Genomic DNA, 21,526 nt, shown 5'->3' on the forward strand with positions numbered 1-21,526 from the left:
TGAACAAATAGGTAAGTGGTTCTACAATTAGATTGCAAAGTGCCTTAATCATTTTACTGTTGAGATTATAGGTATCGACACAATTAGAGTTTTCAATTCGTGAATAGCATTATAGACTTCCGAATTGGTAATAGGTGTAAAACAAACGAACTTGATCCTAAGGCAGATACAGGTATTAGCACACCAAACAACCTGAGTAGTCAACATAAATACTCGTTACGCAGCAGTAATATCAAGTCATCGGAGATATTAACTGAAGATGTATAAACCTCTGAAGAAGCTACCCACTCGCACCAGCGAAACGTCAGGAACAAATTGAATTCGTATAGAAAAATTGGCCTAAAATCGTTTAACGCAATCATAGAGTGATAATTTGAAAAGAGTTATTTTTGTGTTGAGATTTTCAACCACATACACATGAACACAATTTTTCAATACCTGATTCTTGTTTCCCGATTTTTTTTGAGTGAACGTATATCTCAGATCATTTTGAGTTTTGAAAACTGTTCGAACATTGAATTTAGAACCGATTTCTCTCATATCTCCGAAAAGATTAGTAGAGAAAAGTATAACATCCAAGAAAGTGACTGTGTATGTAGATATTATGGTACTGGTTTTCTGGTAAAGGCGATGTGGTTATTGTTTGAATTTATTTTAAATTTTTTCTAGTTTTTTGGGATACCTTTAATGAAGTTGATTTGATTATCAAAAATTTGTGTTTTGGATGGAACCTGATTAGTTCTACCAATATACAGTGTTTTATTGATACTTCATTTCACACTAATTTGACGTTAAAAGGAAAGAGATGTGAGTCTTTTCTTTGCTCAAACGATAGCTGTTTGCTTCATTCTAGAGTCGGTCCTTGACTGAAAAAACTACGTCCGCTTCTTTGTGATTTTAATTAAAGTAGAAAAATAATAATAACAACTACTCCACCAGCAACATGAAGGAATGAATTCATATCCTTGACGGTAGTTCGACGTGGGTGCTTTGTTTTCACGTTAAAAGGTAAGACCTTGTTAGTCCTTAGCTCGCACAAGTTTCGCCTTCTGAGGGTTGTCGTTCATAGGGGTGCGATAGCTGGTTAACGAGAAAAAACATTTTATACAAGGGACTCTTGATCTCACCGCAAAAGTTATCATTATCTCTCTAGTCGCAGAGTCACAGTAAAAATAAAAACATTTCATTCTTACTCACCTTCCATGACTGGGAAGAGGAAAGCCATCCAGGTTCCATGATATTTGAGGAGTGGGATTTCCAGACGCACTGCATTTGAGAGAAACTGCAGGTCCTGGTTGGAGCGTCTGTTCTATGAAGCTGTATAGAAGAATTGGTGGAGCATCTGGAATCAATAACAAATATAATGTAGTCCTTTATTGAATTGTTCATATATGAAAGCGTATCATCGGTAGTTCCATCTTGAATCATCTAAACTTTTGATTAGACGAGTTACTACAATAATAAAATAATATTTTCCTAGAAATATTTCCAATGATATTATGAATAATTTTTTTCATAATATAATATTCAATTTCTAAAAAAATCAGTGTAGTTTATATTTTTTTCCTACAACAACGCATTTTTTTTATACGCGGAACTTTTCTGCCCAGGTGTTATATGAAATTTTAACGAATATTGTGAAGAGGAATTATTTTTATTTGTTTCATTGTTTGACCGTCATGGATACTCTTAAATTATATTCAGTTACCTCTTCATAGATCACTGAATGAACATTGGCAACATTCGAAAAATCAAAAACATATTGAAGCAATTATCAATATTTTTTGTAAACATTCATGAAGAAATATGGGTAGATTTGAAATCATAATGTGTCAATTTTCAACAACTTTTTCAATCTTAGAAATCCTGTTTCATCCTTAATACATACACAAGTCTCTTAACAAACTCATAAACCAGCAATGAAAAAAATCTGTTTTCAATTCAACTCCGCGAAATCTTTCCACATCCGGCAACTAACGCAGAGGTTCTTTTGAAAATGCATTCACTTTTTCTCTGAATCATAATGTCTTAAGTACACTCGAGAAGATATATCCAGCTGGGTAAAGCTTTCGAATCCGACGTTTCTATTGTGATTACGATGCACATACACTTTGGAGCACTTTCATTAGAGCTGAATCGAAATGCATATCTTTCTCGGAGCGCTTGCAGGCGTTCGAAGAGGCCGAAATTATAACTAGAAAATGTAAAGTATAGGTGGTTATTCTCTGTCGAATATTCAGTACAGAAAAAAGGACTTGAGATCCATATGGTATTTGTTACTCCTCATTCTCGCCACCTCTTTGTTGACTACTGTAACAAATTTAAAAGAAGGAAATAGGATAAAATCGACGACAGAAATGATCGAAATTCGTTAGTTGAACCAAAACATTTCATTATATACACGCTTTTATGTATCAGTCGCTTATCGCCAGTGCATTACAGAATATGTCGCGACAGACGTTCGAAAGAGCATTGAATCAAATTGTCGTTTTGATATAATCTAATATGAATTACATCGTGAGCTCATTACAATTGTTTCAGTCTGTGAATGTAAGTCATTGAAAGGTAGTACCGGAACCTCTGACGTAAAAAAAAGGACATAGAATAACTTCGAAACAAGGACTGTTCCCAAATACCAGAACGACAACATTTTTGTCAACTCGCCTTTCACCAATCATTTGTTTAGCGTAAATTTTTCGGTCAACTCACCATTTTTCCCAGAAATTTATTTTTGGGTTTCAGAAACTGATGAGTACTATAATGTGTGAATTCTTCTTTCAATAAGAGGATATAAACTGAGCCAACAGGGATTAGTTTTACTGATTTGGAAGAGAACTCGTTTCAGGATCCTGAGGTTTTCAGATAAACTAGTGGTGTAGATTACAACTTCATTCGAGTATACGAATACATAGTTCTCAAGGTCATGAATCGTTGCCACATAGCTGGGGTGTTGTGTAGACCGAACGGCATTCTTTCAAATTGGGAGACCCCTTTGGTGGGTACTACAAAAGCAATGGAATGGTCGGGAGTCCTGAGGTTCAGGGATGTGCCAAAGAGTTGATTTTATGTCAAGTGTTGTTGAGTAAGTAACGAGCATCTCTAAATTATCTCAATAACTCGTGCCCATTCAGTGAACACTTATTTTGTTCTGATCTAACATATCCCGTGTTATAGGTATTGAATTGCTGTCGGTGATTGACGTAAAATACACTGCATTTCAGTTGTGATACACGAAGAATATTCTCAATTATACATATAATGGGTTCGTTTTTCTTTCTTAGTAAATGTACTGTGTTGGAGTAACTAGGTTTTGTTTCTCATAGTTATTACAATCAATAATCCTTCCTTTCTTGAGTATGCTCTATCAAAGTTCTGGTTAATTTTGGAAAAACATTTCATTCGTCAGTTGGACTGATCCCTCATCTCTGCAATTGATCATGACGTCGAATTATTCAAAGCTCATCTGGAGCACTGCAGAAAATGTTTGGAATACTGTTGATTTTTGGACCAAGACTTGTGTTCTTTTACACATTCCAATTGCGGTTTTGCATACAATGAGATTTTTCCTCAGATCAATGATTTCCATCAGGTCATTTTCACCATTTATTTTTCTCTACTGTTATCGACAACAATACAAACTTTTGCAGTTCGTAGACTTATGATTATTTGGGAGTGCTGCAATGGATAGGTATTTCCATTGTTGGCAAGTACGACAACTCTCTTGAATTAAGTTCTATCTATGATATATTACAAGTTTTTGAACAACCACACTAATAAATGTTACTTTTTCTGGTTATAATAATTTTCTTCTTTCGTTCACTGAACTGGGCCAATAAATTATTAAATTCTCAGTGGTTTGCATTGACGAGAACATGAACATCAGTATTACAACAGGATCAAAGTTGTCGGAACATACTGTGAAATCAGACGGGAAACATCGAGTTGAATGGAAAAAAAAATTGTTTAATGTCTAAACAGGAATAAATCCCAATAACAAGACATATAAATATTATTACCAAGCATATTACAGTTTTATATCTGCCTCTATACACACAATACACATACATATATACATACATACATACACATATACATGAATACAATACTAATTTATCAACTAGAAACACCTGAAGCGAGTAAACAAAAAACAAAATAATGTAAACATTTAGGAGCGTTAAGCAAAAAATTAGGTGGAAAACTTGTGTGCAGCAAGCTAGGAGAGTAATTGAAAAAAACCATGAGTCAAATGTAGAGCTAACAAGTAGAAACATAGTTCAAGTGAATTACAAAAAAAACATAATTCAGCAGTAATACAGTAGTAGTAATAAGCTCACATGGTTGAGTAACTTTCAATTTGGGCTCATGTATTTTGACTAGAGTGAAAAAGTTTCTCAACGTGGTTCTTAACTTGACCAATAGGTTCATAATAAATGTCGAGATTTTCACAGAGTTGATTGTAAAGTTTGCTCATTGCAACAACTGGTGACTTGAGTAATATGTTTGTTTTACAATTTGGTAGATAAAAAGTCAGTTCATTTCTAGAATTGATTCGTGGAACATGAAAGTTGAAGTGAGAGAGTAGTTCGGGACAGTCAATCAGATTATTCACTAGTTTATAAATGAAAATTATAGAGTAGTAAGTTCTTCGGTTTTGAAGGGATAATAGATTGAATTTATCCAGTAGTATTCTGTTGTCGATGCCCTGTTCAGGGTGAACTCCTTCTAGCTTGTGAGTAATATATTTCATGAAGCCTCTTTATATAGACTCGATTTTGTTCATGTGGACATTGTATATGGGTGACCATATAAGGGAGGCATATTCCAGCCGAGATAAATATTACGATAAATGAGCCCTAGCATCCGTTTGGCTGAGCATGATATTGTGTCATAGTGAATGGGGAAACTCAGTTTAGGGTCAAATGTGACACCAAGATCTCTTTGATGAGTGCTTATTTGAAGAGGTGTGTTATTTATGCAGTAATCATGAGAAATAACATTATGTTTAAGGGTGTATTTTGTGTATTTACATTTGTTTGTATTGAGGGGAAGATTATTTTCGGTACACCAAATGTACAAAAAGTCAAGGTCTATTTGTAAGATTAAGCAGTCCTCCTGTGATGTAATGGGCCGAAAGCTTTTCAAATCATCTGCAAAGAGTAAGAAATTGCTAGAGAGATTATTTCCCATGTCGTTACTGAATAGTGAGAATAAAAGAGGTGTTAAATTGCTTCCTTGAGGGGCACCACTGTTTGCAATAAATTGGAACGACTTGTGACCCCTATAATCTACGAATAGGTTACGTTCAGTTAAGTATGAGCGGAAAAAGTTCAAGAGTTGGGTGTCGAATCCATATTGGTGAAGTTTATTGATAAGAATGTTATGATTCAACTTGTCAAACGCCTTCGAAAATTCTGAGAAGACGAATATGACTGCCAATGAACCACACGCTGAATGAAGTGAGCTCAAAGAATCAGCGTATATTTATATTTTTATTGAATTTATTGGAGCCTCTGGAGACACCCTACATTTTGTTTCATAAGAGAGAGGAGATTGTTCAGATGATGTGGTGCTGCAGGTTTTTCCGGGTTTTCCTGCAGCTGAAAAAGCAAATGCGCCACTGGAATCAATGAAGTCGCCCCGGAGCGCCAATTCATTTTTATTGTTGTTTGCACAAGTCAATCAACAACATTGACATTCTTCACATTCCAGATTTTTTTTTGATATCAGAACAAATGAATCGAACCCAAATGAAAATCGGAAATTTACATTTGATTTTCCACAATTCTGAATAATATCCTATAGCAGGCCCCCTTATCACAACCAATGTATCAAAAACTAATGTTGACCAACTATAAATAAACATTCAACATTCAACAAAGTCATTTTTTGTGGAGGAAAAAATCAGTTTTTTTATCGACCTTTTTTGGGTAATTGTTACCTTCCACAAACTTTTACGTTTCGGAGGTCAAAATCTGCCTCCGTCTTGAACTTAAACTGAATCTGTATGAAAGTATCCATTACAACTCTAGTTTTTCTCTGATTGTTCAAGTTGGGAACCCCAGAAAATCAGATTAATCATCGAATGTATTCTTTAAGTCTCACCTCCTAGCTGCAGTTCGGCTGAAGCTTGCGCACTATCGCCTTCAGTTCTCTTCACCACACATTGATACATCCCTCGGTCCTCTCTTCCAATGTTGTTGATGATCAGTGTTTCGCTGGATCCCCTTCCGGTACTCGGGAGTTGTCTTCCATCTTTGTACCATGTCACCAAGTGGGGACCGCCACTTTGTGCAGAAACCACACACCTATAATTCAAACAAAAACCCCCTGGTATATTTTTTTTGACATAAACAACATTTTCAAAACGGAAAGAGGGTCTGTATTCATTAACATAATATATTTCTACATAAACAACATATTTTCCAGATTGGGAGAGGAATGTTGCCCAGAGTCATCCAAAATAACAAATCATGTTGTTTTGTATATGGTGTTTCCTAACAATATTGTTATTTGAGATCATCAAATTGAAAATTTCGAAATGAAATGAAATATAACGAAACTTTAGTAAAGTTAGATTACAATACTAATCTGACAATACATAAATGAAACGACAAACATTTTAATAATTATGACTACGGTTTTCATGGCAAAAAACAACGTTTTTCTTGATATTGACGTTCGAATCATCAAACCTACACAAAGAAAACATTTTGTCTCATTCTGAGCCCATACAAATGAACCACAACTGAAAATTTTCGAGTTCTAAACAATTACATAGTGTTTTCGTGGGCGCAAATTGCGAAATAAATCACTCACGTTTAGTCATTCATTCTTCTTAGAAACACCTGCTAAACCTAGCTAATCCCGCTGAAGCTCGTAACTCACCTAAACTCGGCACTTCCTCCCATATGCACACTCAACAAAGGCGGGGAAATCTCCACGTGCAAAGCTGTGGAAACAATTAATCGCAATTCGACGCTCGACTCACCACCTGCGTTTGAAGCGGAACAGCGGTATACACCCCCTGCAACAAGAAGAATGTTATTCCTGGTAAATTTTGAGAGCTGAGATTATAACTTCGTCGACTAGTTTCTTTTCATTATTATTAGGTCGTTTCAAAAGTTTTGTCCGTTTCAGGGTCACGTGTTTTTGAGAAAAAAACACAAACACAACACGAAAATCCTCAAGTCGCTCTCAAGAAGTTTATTCCACATAAACGCAGTTCTCTAAATGAAAAAGTTTTTAAACAGTGAAATTCGAGGTGTACTGGGTTGAACCTCAAAACGATGAGCAGCCACAGTTCGTCGCGTATTTCTGATATGTACCGCACTTGGTGAAATCAAATATGTCAAGTCTCTTCAACACTTTCCGTGAAAGTATCTATAAAAGAGAGACTCATTTTTAACCTGTCTTCGATGTTCCAGACTTCAAACTACAAACTTCAAACTAAACTTTATCCAGAAATAGATGCTGGTGAAGTAGCTGCAGCAATTTTCTGTGAGCTTTCGAAGGTGTTAATCATGAATTATTACTCAAAAAACTTCACCGGTATGGCTGCAGAGGGGTGTCGTACAATTGGTTTGAATCGTACCTCTCAGGCCAAAGTCAAATGGTAAGAACATCGGAACTCTCAGAAAGCAGGGCGATCACATCTGGTGTGCCACAGGGTTCTGTGTTGGGTCCAGTTCTGTTCTTGTTGTATATTAATGATTTGTCTATGATAGATATATCTGGCAGCTTCACTCTATTCGCGGATGATACAACAATATTGTGGAAGGAAAAAAACCCAGCAGAGCTACATGAAAAGATATCATCTGATTTAGAAAAAGTGAAAAATTGGTATAATGCCAATTTATTATCCTTGAATATCTCCAAAACAAATATAATAACATTTTAATGTCTGCTAAAAGAACTGTTAATAGACAATGATATCTTGGATAACAAATTGAACACAAAATTTCTAGGTGTCTATATTGATAATAGGCTCAAATTTGATGAACACGTCAGACAACTCAAGAGTAAAATCTCCTCCGGTTGTTATGCAGTGAGGGTGGTTTCTAACGAGCTGGGTTTTCACACAGCAAAAACGGTTTACTACGCTTCAATTGAATCTCAAATAAGATATGGAATACCATTTTGGGGAACATGCAATGCAACCCTTCTCTCATCTGTGTTGATATTACAGAAAAGGACAGTAAGGTGTCTCTGTAAAGTCAAACCTAGGGAATCATGCAGAAATTGTTTTGCGGCCAATAAGATTTTAACCGTCGTTGCACTGTTCACTCTTGAAACTGTATGTTTGGTGCACAAACATAAAACGGAGTTTGACTTTATTTCGCCTCCTTATGCTACTCGTAATAGCATATTTAATATTAGACTTCCTGAAACAAACTCAACATTAATCAAGGATTCCATTTTTTATAATGGTGGAAAATTATTCAATCACTTATCAGTATATATAAAGTCTTCAAATCTGAAAAACGTACAATTCAAGAAAGCAGTTAGAGATTTGCTAGCTGATAGACCCTATTATAGCTTGCAAGAGTATTTCAATGAATCATTTCAAAACCTGTATTCCATTTTATATTTATTCTTACTGTATTTGTACCTGTTTTATTCAAACCTTTATTAATTTCTAGTTTTTATTTATACACCATTAGTTATGCTTATATTTATACCTACAAATCTTCGATGGGATACAAAATCTACTTACAATAAAGTATATTTTGATTTGATTTTAATTTGATTTAATCAAGGTTGCAAACGATGTTCGCGTCTCTAATCAGGCGGATGGCTCTTTTCTGGATGGAATCCCGCGGCTTCAGGGTATGCTTTGTGGCGTAGCTCTATACTTGAGAACAATACTCTAGAGATGGTCTGATCTCAGCTTTATAAAGCATCAAAAGTTGCGGAGGTGGGTTCAGTTTTCTGGTTCGGAACAGTGTTTCAAGATATTGAGGAGTAGTCTTTGCAAACCCAGCGACATGATTAACCTCCAACAAACTTATCGAAGAAGATAGGGGATTTGTCTGTCCTGACAATATCATATCCGATTTGGAAACATTTATCTTTTCGAAATCACTTTTAGATCATCATTAAGGTATGCAACCTCCTGATGGCGGTGAAGATATGCATCTGCAGCTGATGTCTTGGAATCCAAACGGAATGACGAGACAAGGGTGCTGTCGTTAGCAAAGCAATATATTGAATTCTGGATTTTTCCAATGGGTCGTTGATATACAATGAAACGAGGGTTGGAGACGATATGGATCCCTAGGGATTACCAGCGTTGATGGGAAAGAATTCGAGAGATATCCATCGACGACCACTTGCACGGGAAGTTCTTTCAGGAAGCTGCAGAGCCATACACAAAAATTATCCGACAAGCCATAGCATTGTAATTGGGTCAACAAACCCTCATGCTACACATGAGGCCTTAGAGCCAATCGTAACAGCTCTTGACTCTGGTGCTTTTTTTCTGGTGCTTTGGACGTGTTAGGATCATGTGATAGCCTGTTCCACAGGAACACATCCACAATTACAGTCATTTTTTCAATACCCAACTCTATTGATGAAAACATAGAAAGAAACAATAAAACTACAAACCAATATTTCGATACATTTTTTAGACCTAACAATTTTAAAAATCAACAACAAACATGATTTGCAATTTACCATAAACCAGCCCATACCGATACAACTATCAGTAACCATTCTGATCATTATCATCAACATACATCAGTAGCTTACAATAGTATGATCCACAGACAGAAATCAAATTTGATAATGTGCAATTTGCAGTAAACAACAACCTCAACCCGAACATGATTCATAACATTCTTGACAAAAAGCACATATACAGGAAAATAAATACATAAAATGAAAAGAGTACTGACAAAAGAGAACATTTTGATAATTTATGATTACCCTCTCTTCAGAGGGTAATCACAATTTATTATTGTTATTTATGTTTCTTATGTCGTGGTACCATCACTGTTAATTGTCTTTTTATTTCTGTATGTTCGCGTGCATTATGGAGTTGGTGCTTGTTGATTGAGTTGAAGTAGCTTTGAGCCAATGAGAACCAGAAACTCCTGTAACTTATTTTCATTTTCAAATGTATCTTTGTTCTTTTTCGGTATTATCAATGAAGCCCATTCATTATCGTAATTATGTAGAAGCCTTCCAAATTTGCAAATTTTTTCTTGTTTCTCTCCAGCTCTTTACTATATGATGTCGTAGAGCAATTTTTGGCCAATTTTTCTCTACTTATCCAAATTGAATCAAATCGTTGCCGAATTAGCTCGAGAAATCAACCAGGAATTTGGCAATGATAGTGGTAATGAACGCACTGTTTGATGTTGATTTGCGAAATTTCGTTCCGGAGATTTTAGTTTCGAGGATGAGCTCCAAAGTGGTCGACCTACAGAAATAGAGCATGGGGATTTGATGACCCTTGTGGAGACTGACTCATCACAAATGGTGCGTGGGATGATGTAGGAACTGGACCTCAGCTCTCATGCGGTTTTGATGGCTTGAAACAAATCAGCTCGAAAAATTGGCACGCTACGATCAGAAAGATCGACAGAAATTGTTATATTTCGAATTCTGTTCTTCTTTGCTTTTGTGCAACCAAAACGATCTTTTTCGGATCGGATCATCACGTGTGATGAAAAGTGGATCCTCTACGACAACAAGAGACGTTCGGGACAGTGGTTAGAAAACGATGAGCCACCCAGGCACTTCTCGAAGGCAAAAACCCACCAAAAAATGACCATCTTCACTGTATAGTGGGTCAGCGGCTGGTGTGCTTCACTAGAACTTTCTGCAACTGGACCAAATCATCACAGCAGGGTCGTATTGTGAGGAAATCGAAGATAGCGTAAGCAGCAGCCGTCACTGGCCAACAGAAGGGGACCAAACCTACTTCACCACACGAAAATCAAACGAATTGAGCGTTAAAGATTGGCATCACCCACCATAGTCTCCAGACCTGTTGCTAACCGACTGCTCCATCTTTTCGAGCACTTTCTCACCGGTGTAACTTTCGCCAATCAGGACCAGGCATAAACGGCCTTCATCGACTTCATCGAATTCCGAGCACGAAATTTTTATCCTGACGGAGTTAGTTGGCGATCATTTTGATTGAATTGAATGGAATTTCACTGGGATATTGCAGAATGATTGAGGCTTTAGTGACCGAGTTATCTGCAGATTACTCACGATGTACAAACCTCTAGACTAGAGAAGCTGGCCACTTGCACCAGCGAAACATCGGGAAAAAATCCAAGAATCGACGGCCTTAAAACTCGAAAAAATTGACACTGACAGACCCATAAAAACGAATACAACTTTTGAAACAACATAGGTTGTTGAAAAATATATAGATATATTCACTAGCTACATAATGGCATGATTCCTTTCAATAAATTTCATTATATCTATTCTTTATTTTCCTAAATATTCTAATAACGCATAACTTTTTTTTATTATAGGTATATTCAAACAACTGTTATATTGTCTATCCTGTATGAATTCGATGTAACCTATAGAAAGTACATTTTCAAATCAGCTCAGCAAGATGACTTCGAAATTAAAAAAATAAACATGTCGTTCCATTTATAGAGAACGATGATGACGTTATTGTTTGAAACTGAGTCAACACAAATATTGAGTTATTACTTCAAAAATACTGATAATGAATTTATCCATGTAGGGGAGAGAGTTCCACAATCAGGCACAAAATAGGTTTTGCTAAATATCAACCTTATTTATTGAACAAACGAAAATATGGGTGTCACTAATACAAATTAGGGCTGTGCATAAGGTTTTATGGTAGAACATACATCATAAACCAAAAAAATAATTGAAAAAATGTTTGCTTAAAAATGAAAGGACAGTTGTCTGATTGTGTGATACATGTTCCACATCCAGACCCGGCATGTTCCACAATAAGACAAAAGTTTTAGTACTGTTTTAACGAACTTCTAAGGCTGAAAAATCAACTCAAAACTTCAAATACGATTGTTGCCGTTTTGTTGTTTCCACGTGTGCTGGTTTTGGTAACACCATCTCAATGTTTTCCAAGCATACCAAAGAGACGTCTTCTATTTCGGGGTAAATGAAGCTGTTATCATATTTAACGGACATTCTCAGAAATTTAACCTAACATTCCTTATCTCTTTTACATAATACTTCAGCTATGTAATAATTTTTTTTTGTCTGTTAATTCTATCAAAATAAAATCGGCAACTTCTGGGTCTTTATTAAGCTTGTCTAGAAGAGGTGGTGGATCGATTTCTCCTACAAAAATCAATATCATCATCAGAATCTTCAGTTACAAGCATCGCCACGTTCCCATTTCTTCGTCTGTTGAGTCTTCATCGAATCCTACTTTTCTCTTCATGATATTTTTCTTCTTCAAGCTTTTTTATTCTTTCTCTCTCTATCTGTTAAGTTTCCAGGGCAATATTTTCTATAGTGTCGGTGGTGATATTACTTTTAGCTTTTTTTCTCTTCTTTCTCTGATTCGTTCGTTCTTCAGCTTTTGGGTATCCTTTGAATTCTTGCGGACTTACGTGTTTTGATTTTGTGTGGGAGTTGTATGTGATGCTAAAAGTGAGTAGACTGACATAATATTTTCTTGGTTGATGGTTGATATGTGGTCGGGCTTCTTCATTGTTTTGATCCACACTCCTATCAGTTACGCTACTAATTGCAAAGTCGTCATCTGTAAATATGAATTTATCGAAAGGTTAAATCGGTTTTTCTAATACATAATTAACACAGTCAGCTATATCAAAAATTCAAACGGGTATCCCAGGGTGTTCTAAAAACCATGTTTGTAAGGCAGTATTGTAGAATGATTTGAACGAAAAAACACAGAGACTTCTAACGGTTGCATCTTGTTGGAAATATGCGGTGGTAAGGTCAAAATGATCACTCCATTTTGCTTTGCTAGATTTATTCCTTCTATCGTCAGATGACTCTCGTGATTGTCAAAAATCAGGAGGGAAAGGTTTTCTTTTGTGCTGGACGTATGTTCAATGAAGTGCAATGAAGATGTGCAAGGAAGATGCTGTCTGAAGGTGGAACTTAAACAGTAATACAAAATTAAATTCAACTGTGAACTCCATACATAACATACAAAAGTAAACTCACTCATAAAATGTCAATAAAATAGCCCAAAATGTGATCAATAGATTGTTTTTGTACTACTAGTTCCAAAAGAAAAATTAAGGCTTATAATATCAAATCAAGAATAAAAAACTTACCTAGGAAAACAAGTTTTTTGTTGAAAAGTGCTCAAATCCAAAAGAAAGGCGTTACAACTTTGTTTACCAAAACTGCGTGTGTAACCCTACTATCCGAACGAAAAACATCGAACTCGCGGCTGGAATTTCAAAATTACATGCTTTGTCTGATTGTGAAACATGTCTGATCGTGGAACATTCTCCCCTATGCATTATGAAAAGTAACTCACCGTCTTCCGCTGTTACCGCCTCTATTGCTAGGACAGGTCCTAATTGGCGAACTCGTGGTCCAGGCATAATCAGACTTGGCTCCAAACCGGCGTGATTATACCACCTGGAAACGAAGTGAAAAAGTATGCGATTTCAGTGATACACAGAATGGTGATACAAAATTGAATGACTTTTTGCTCAAGTTCACATTTATTCAGTATTTTCAAATAATTTTTAAAGAACGATAGAATGGATATCCAACGAATTTTCATTCTTCAAAAAAGAATCGTACGGCGCATTTACAATATTTCCTACCAGACTTCCTGCAGAGAAACCTTCAAAAACAGTCACGTGTATATGTATACCTCATGAAGCTATTCACATATACTTTCATAAACAGGGAAAACCTCATCAAACATAGTGACAAGCATGATTGTAACACCAGAAATAAAGATAATTTATGGATAAGTAAATGTATACATTCAATTTATAAAAAATCGCCAATTTTGGCAGGTATCTATTTCTACAATGAATTACCCACGTTATTAAAAAAAAAAAAATTAATTCCCTGAGGATTTTCAAGAGTAAGCTGAGAGAGCTTCTGATAGCAGAATGCTTCTATGACTTTAATGAATTCGCAACTCATCTTGAAGACTGAAAGAGCTGGTTATTCTCTCATACAATCCGTTTTTGATTTGTTTTCATGTTTATTGCTTTTTTTTTCTATTTTTTATGTATGTATTTCTACGTTTATGTGATTTTACAATGTGAATTTTTTTCTTTATTTAAAGACTCGTCTAATCTGTTGATGTTAACAGGAAAAAGACTCAATAAAATTTTAATTTAAATTTGAATTTGATTGATACATGTGAATCATTCGGAAAATTGGTTTTGGTGATTGAAAACGAAAGACATTTTGTCTTATCGGAATTAATCGTGAATAATTTGAGAAACTCTTTATCGACTCAACCAAACAACTGTTGTCAATTTTCGCCAGAATAGAAGATTGCGGTGTCATCCGAGAAGCTGACTATGTGGCCTTCTGTATCAACATTGTATGAATCATTTAGGTATATGTTGAGGAGTGCCAGATGATGACAGTACTACCAACTGTCTAAAGCGCTCGCAGATAATTAATAGAAGATATAAAGCTTCAAATCCTTTTGTAGAATTCAATATTGAAATACTCAAAATAAAGGAAAATTATATATATATATATATATATATATATATATATATATATATATATATCTCAACCCTGCACTTTCAATGGTTTTCAGGAGTTTCTGGTGACACAGTGTATCAAAAACTTTTGCTAGATCAACGAATATGCACAATGAGGGGTGACTTTTTCCAAGCGTTTGATATATTTTTGTAGTCAATGATTCAATTGCATCATCAGTGGATCTAGACTCCTGGAACCCATATTGGTACGGGAGATGAATCTTATATTCTCAGTCAGCCCTTTGCACCCAATATACACTCTTGAGAGATTTCGTGTTGACTGATTTTGGATATTACTGTGAAATGAAATAATCAGAGTTGACAGCTGTCATTCTGACAGATTTTTTCAAGTTAGATCTCAATACCTTAATTTCTTCAATTTTGAAACAAATCCAAACAGTCTTACCGTTTCACATTCTACTTCATATCTTGCTTCATTTATCTTTCCTGGATTGCATTGTACTTAAAGAAAAGATTGAATGAAGAAGTAGAACTCCAAACAATTTCTTCAGAAGTAAATGAGAAAACAAACTGATTTTTTTTTCAATAACCAAAGCAAAAGAATGATAAAATGTAAATCAGTTAACAGAATTCAGTTTATAAAAATAGAAGAAGAAAAAAACCTGCTGCTTCGTTTCCTCCTGCTCATAAAATAGGACATGCCTTCTCACTCACAAGGGATTTTGGTGACATTGGGGACCTATGTGAATCTTTGTATTCATTCCATGTCTGCAATATTATGTGTAATGCCCGTTGTAAGTAGTCCCACTATGATTCGAAAGTGTTTATAGATTATAACGACCAGGAGTCAAACTGTCTGCTGCAAAATTGCTCATATCTGATCCTTTTGAAGAAAAGTCAATGCAACATTCAATTTGCCTCGGAATCTTTTCGTTGGAGAGAATATTTCCAAATTAATCACTAAAGTACGGGGAAACTTATGGATTTATAAGGACTTTGTACATTTACTTCTTTGCTTGCATCTCGAACACGTTGGTTTTCCACCTCGATCCAGAGTTTCCTCTCTTCTGAAGGAATCCAGGCATTGTGATCAATTCAATTGACCAGTTCTTCATGGTATGGGGAGAGACAAGTCCCAGGAAGAATCGAAGGTTACTGTGAGTGTGCACAGTGTGTGCATGTCATAGTGAATTTTATTTGACCAACAAAATCATCTACAATTTTAGAGTTATTCATGTTCAAATACCTCAGCCAGGACTCGTGCGCTTTTCCGCTTTCGCTCAATTTTTCGCCAATCTCCGTTAAGATTGGTTTAGGTTTCTCAGTAATTCGATTGAGGTCGTCATGTAAACCTTCTGAAAGATATCGAAGGAATTCCTGGGCATCTTTATGAGCAGATCCCATGAATCGAGGAGCAGATCTTTGAATCTGACTTCAAAGAGGAAATAAATTCCTCCACAACGTTTCTACACAGTGGGATTTGGCTGCCGAAAAACATCTGTCTGTTTAAAATCTTTTTTAAATCTGTTTAAAATCTGTTTTTCCGTTAATCAGCTGCCGACCCCATACGAACGACAACTCTCAGAAGTTGAGAAACTTGTGCGAGCTAAGGACTAACGAGGTCTTACCTTTTAACGTGTGATTCCTACTTTCATAATTAATACTACGACATTTGTGAACGTTTTTTCAGTGAAAATTCTTGTATGACCAACGCAGCAGGACATTTCTCAGAAGAAATTTTAACAGAAATCAGATAAGTCAACTCTGTCGAGAAGATATGCATATGTTTGTATTGGGAGGAGATGCACACGTATGTATCTTATTCAATTTGAAAAAGGGACGATAAACTTGAATTCCAAATAAAATTTGATTCATTCTCCAGCCTGATATTTGTTCTTTGAAGCGTTATATCATGCAGTAAAATTGTAGTTTTTATATTACCAGTTATATCCGTGATACAAAGCATCCGGAGAGACATCAGTGAGATCATTACAAAAGCCATCCAATTAAACAAGGTTTAATAACTTATCAAAAACTGATGAAATACAGTTTGTTGTCATGGCAACGTGCTGCGTCACTGACTTCCTGCCAGTAATGACCCAACGATGTAAATAACGTATAAAATGAACTTTGATGCCCGAATTAAGGACAAAGCTTTGTGACGAACTCCATTCGGTGTAATTAAAAATTCTCGTTCGAATAATCCCGACGATGTAAATCACATCGGACCGAAGAAAACAAGGAGGATAATGAACAGAGCGAAGGTGATTGGTATTTGATTGAAGAAAAGGGTGAATATCATCTCAAAGAATCTTTTTTGTCAGGTAATGTTATATCTGTCCGACGTTAGTAGAGAAAAATCATTAGTGACGAGAACATCAGCACCTTTATAATATGGAACCATTTGAATGTAGAACTAAACACTTTCCTGAAGCACATCAACAACGTAAGTCCTTCCATCACTTTCACAATGGAGAAGGAAGTCCACAACGAATTGCCATTCTTAGACGTATTGGTGAAGAGGACCGACACTAAATGGGAAACATCTGTATATTGAAAACCCACTCACACGAGACATTATCTGAACTAGGAATACAACCACCATCAATCAACTAAGAGAGGAATCATCAATACTCAACAAGACCGTGCTTTCGGGCTCTGCAATATGAAGGAAAGTCTCGAACAGGAACTAGGAATCATAAAAAATGAATTTCAACGAAATGGTTACTCCAGAGTGATAGTAGAACAGGCTTTAGCTAGAAGACAGCAAGAGCTCCATATAGAAGAGAAGCCGTCACAACCAGTACTAGTACTTCCCTACATCAGAGGATTGTTGATAAAGATAAGAAGGATTGGGTCCAAGTATAACATCGGAACCTGCTTCAGATCTGGGAACACTATCCGTAGCGGTCTCATGAATACCAGGCCATCAAACCCGGACTGCGATTCCAAGAATTGCATTTACCGGATATCCTGCGAGTGCGGAGAATCATACATTGGTGAAACTAAGAGGCCATTGAAAGTTCGCATTGCTGAGCACAAGAAACACACACAGCGAGGAGAAACCATCAAATCAGGAATAGCAGAGCACGTTCGAACTCATCAACATAACATGAAGTGGGCTCAAGCTGAGATCATCCACAAGGAGGAACCCTGGTTTAGGGTAAATTCAAAGAAGTCTCATATATGTTGTCCAACAACGCATTTAGCCAAGCTAGCGTAGATATACGTAACATATGGAAACCTCTAATCAAGCGGAACACGACTAACTCCCGCCAAACGATCAGCTTCAGGTAAAAAAACCAATGAAGCGGTGAGTGGGAAGAGGGGATAGGTGAAAGAAGGTCGAATGACCTATAAATAGAGAGATCTCGAATTCTTGTTAATAATATTTTGATTTTTTTAGCTCGTATTGATAGTTCAATTTTTTTGGTTTCTTTGGTTGTTGCTTGTATGTTATTTTATTGTGATATCAGTTTTTTGCTTAAAAAAAATGTTTTGTCAGCTATTTTTCTTTTTTTTTTGTACGATATTCGCCCACACGGAGTTGAAAACTCCACGACGCGTCTCGTCTTACTCTGATAGTCGAGAAAAACTACATCAGGCTTGTTATTGATAAATTTGGCACCAGTCTTTTTCCACAAACGAGTGCATTTGGGTCTCTGGCGTATCGCGACAGGCTCTATACCTGGTGTCAGGAAACTCTATACCTATCACACGAGTTGGATAACTAGGAGTGAGGTGTTGGAGAAACCATTGAGTTTCCTCAGTTTCCAACTGCAGACTTGACCTAAGCAAATCAAATATTAGGTGCATTTTTACTTGTGATGCACTGTTTGGAACCTTCAGTGTAGTAATGAATATTACTGGAGTTTTCTCCCAACACCAAACCGTTATTTTAACACCTCGACACGTATTTCGATCGAAAGGAAGATTGAACTCTTCTTGGTGATGGTCACTTGTTTAATCACAGTTTAATCTTCCTCTTGACCGAAACACGTGTCGAGGTGTTAAAATAACGGTTTGGTGTTAGGAAAAGACTCTAGTAATAGTCATTAGGTGCATTGATGAACCAAGCTCTTCGAAGTTGTTAAAGAAGACCCCATGCATTGGCTTAATCTTTTGTTACTTCAGAAGTGAAATTTTCTCTGTAGTCTGTGAAATGATCTCTGTTATCAAATCGTTGACAGAGTTGTGGTTATTTTGTTTTTGAGTTTTCTCCTCAAGGTAAATTTATCAACTGGTATGCTGGTATCTCTTTCAATTTTCGATTTAGACACTCAACGGCATGCTCATTCATGTGCTCCTTCCACTATCAAACACTGTCAGATTATTCTCTGGGTCACACATGAACGTGTTTGTTTTTCAGTATATACCGTGTTGTAAAAACACACCCGGGTTGTAGGACGAATTGCCGTAAGCTGAATATTTTTTATGGCGATACACAAGCACTGCATTGATTCCTATGGAACGTTATGAGAGCGATGTCTTCACGGAAGTACAGTTGCAGTCGTTGCAGATGACGTCTACTCGGAAACACTACAAGGGGAAATTTATCCAACGAAGACATCGTTCTGTAAATTCAAAAATTTCGAAGAGTGTCGGTCGTGTAGTGTAGGCATGTCAAGTTGAGCCCCGAAACGAAAAATAGTTATATTTTGCCTTTCTCCGATGTCCCAATCAATAAAGGTTGCTCCACAGCCTTCAATCAAGCAAACGGCTCAATTCTGATCAGAATCTAGCAGCCGCAAGTATGCTTAGGGTCGGCGCTCCATATATATGGGCAATATATCAAAAACAATGTTATTCGGGCTTCAAGAATGACTGAAATCCACTGAAGTGTGTTGAACTTTCCAGATCGAAATAATGTTCCAAGTTTATGAGAAGCTGACTTTGCTTATGTGATTATTTCATGAAGTATCAATATCCAATTCGACTTCCAAAAAATCATGATGTTGGTTTCATAATATTCATTTCCTTAGAGGAAGCTGATGCCTGAATTTTTGGATTATCATGATCTACTTGGTTTCTATCACTACAATTTTTTTCCACCGCCGAATATGTAGCTGATGGTCGGGCATTCAGATGAGAGGAGCGAATGTCCTTTTTCGATTGATCATTCAAGTATAATGAAAAAACTTTTATATACAAAATGGAACCCTTGGGAACAGCAATGTTGTTGGTGAGTTATCCGAAAAATTAACATCGGTAGCTACTTGTAAGCAACGTTTATTGAGAAAGCTGGGAAGATATGAACAGAGGCGATCCGATAAACATTATTATTGAATTTTAATTATCAAACTCACCTGTCCGGCACGCTCAAAGACCTTGGAAATATCAAGGACAATATCCCGAGATTCATCGTATTTTGCGATTACATAAGTGGGTAGTGTGAGAAGATCGCCAAATTAGTAGATATTCAAGAATGTGTTGGCTAACAGCTTCATATATGATTTTCAATCTCAGTGAAAGTGAAGTAACTGATCAATAGTTATTTGGGACAAATCTCTAGTCCTTTCTGGGTATGAGTTGTGCTTGAGCAGTCTTCTGATAAGAAAAAAATTTGGAGCCAACAGAATGCTTGCGCAAGTTCGTTGGTCTACCAACAGAAGCTACACTGGGACCAGATGCTTCTTTGATGAGTTGTTTCGGTATTCGTGTAGTGATGACAATATTTATTTTATGAGTTCTGACTAATGCCAATATAAAATCACTGAAACATATGCATATTCTGTTATGAAATCTCCACTTGGAAAAGAACCTCTAAGTGAGTTACTGTCGATAATTTCTAGTATATTGATATTTCTATTGAAAGCCGGAGCATACCGTTAGATAGATAGATAGATAGATACATTTATTTCAACAGAGTATTTTATAATCATTCACAGGAGTGGCAGAAAATTTTTGTCTGAGAAATACGTCAAAAGGAAAATTGTAAAGATATCAAATATGTGTACATATAAATCTAAAAATTAATCATTCAAAATGAATTGCTTCAAGTTTCAAACACGATTACAAACATATTAAAATGTGCGTCATATTGCGCATGATTACTGAAAGTAGAGATAATTTCTATAAAATACATAGCGCAATTTTGAATAAAATTTTGTTTCATAAATTTCCACAGGCCAGAAAATTTTCATCAGTATTGTAGGGCTCCAGATTACATAAGAATTTTCTTACAGATTTCAGAAATCTGTTAGCAACAACAATATCTTTTATGTTTTTCGGAAGATTATTATAAAATTTCATTCCAGCGTAGATAGTGCTACGTTCATATAAGGATTTTGCATGGATGGGATATGAGAAGTCTTTTTTTTGTCTTGTCTCGTAAATATGCGTTTTGCGATGTATGTCAAAATGGCCTGGATGATTGATAATAAATTTTATCGATTCATATATATATAGATTGCTGACACAGTAAGTAGTTTGTTGATTTTAAAGGCTCCTCTGCAGGAATCTCTTGTATTTATATTAAAGATTATTCTGATAATTTTTTTTGACAAAGGAAAACTCTATTAAACCCATGACATGAGCCCCAGATGATTATCCCTTGTCTCATAGCGGAGTAAAAATTCGCATAATATACTGCAACTAGTGCTTCAAGATCAACATTTTTTTTAGAACTCTCATGGCGTATGTTACCGAGGATAGTTTATTGCAAAGGTTATCTATATGACTACTCCAACTTAAAGTGTCATCAATGTATATGCCTAGAAACTTCACTGAAGTATTACAAATGATTTTTTGATTGTGCATAATTATGTTTTGTGGTTTTTCTATACTGTTATTGACTTTGAACATGATACAATTTGTTTTTCCATCGTTCAGAACTAACTTATTCTCTAAAAAATAATCTTTGAATTGTTCTATTATTT

General features: G+C 35.9%; 1 protein-coding gene across 5 annotated transcripts in view; it reads right to left on the reverse strand.

The window, feature by feature from the left end:
• Dscam2 (Down syndrome cell adhesion molecule 2) overlaps window positions 1-21,526 on the reverse strand; it is a 521,384-nt gene that overhangs the window by 80,919 nt on the left and 418,939 nt on the right. For all 5 annotated transcript variants that reach the window (XR_012465668.1, XM_074176354.1, XM_074176353.1 and 2 more), the window contains exons 6-9: window positions 13,484-13,587; window positions 6,886-7,024; window positions 6,103-6,305; window positions 1,198-1,342 (exon numbers count right to left, since the gene is read on the reverse strand). Coding sequence is in view for 4 of the 5 variants with exons in the window: in XM_074176354.1 (XP_074032455.1) it covers window positions 1,198-1,342; window positions 6,103-6,305; window positions 6,886-7,024; window positions 13,484-13,587 (591 nt within the window). In the remaining variant the exon portion in view is untranslated. The remainder of the gene's footprint in view (window positions 1-1,197; window positions 1,343-6,102; window positions 6,306-6,885; window positions 7,025-13,483; window positions 13,588-21,526) is intronic.

Source organism: Leptinotarsa decemlineata, unplaced genomic scaffold (assembly GCF_025532065.1).
Source record: "Leptinotarsa decemlineata unplaced genomic scaffold, Ldec_3_MD MMD2_tig00001719_RagTag_RagTag, whole genome shotgun sequence".
Classification (NCBI taxonomy): domain Eukaryota; kingdom Metazoa; phylum Arthropoda; class Insecta; order Coleoptera; family Chrysomelidae; genus Leptinotarsa; species Leptinotarsa decemlineata.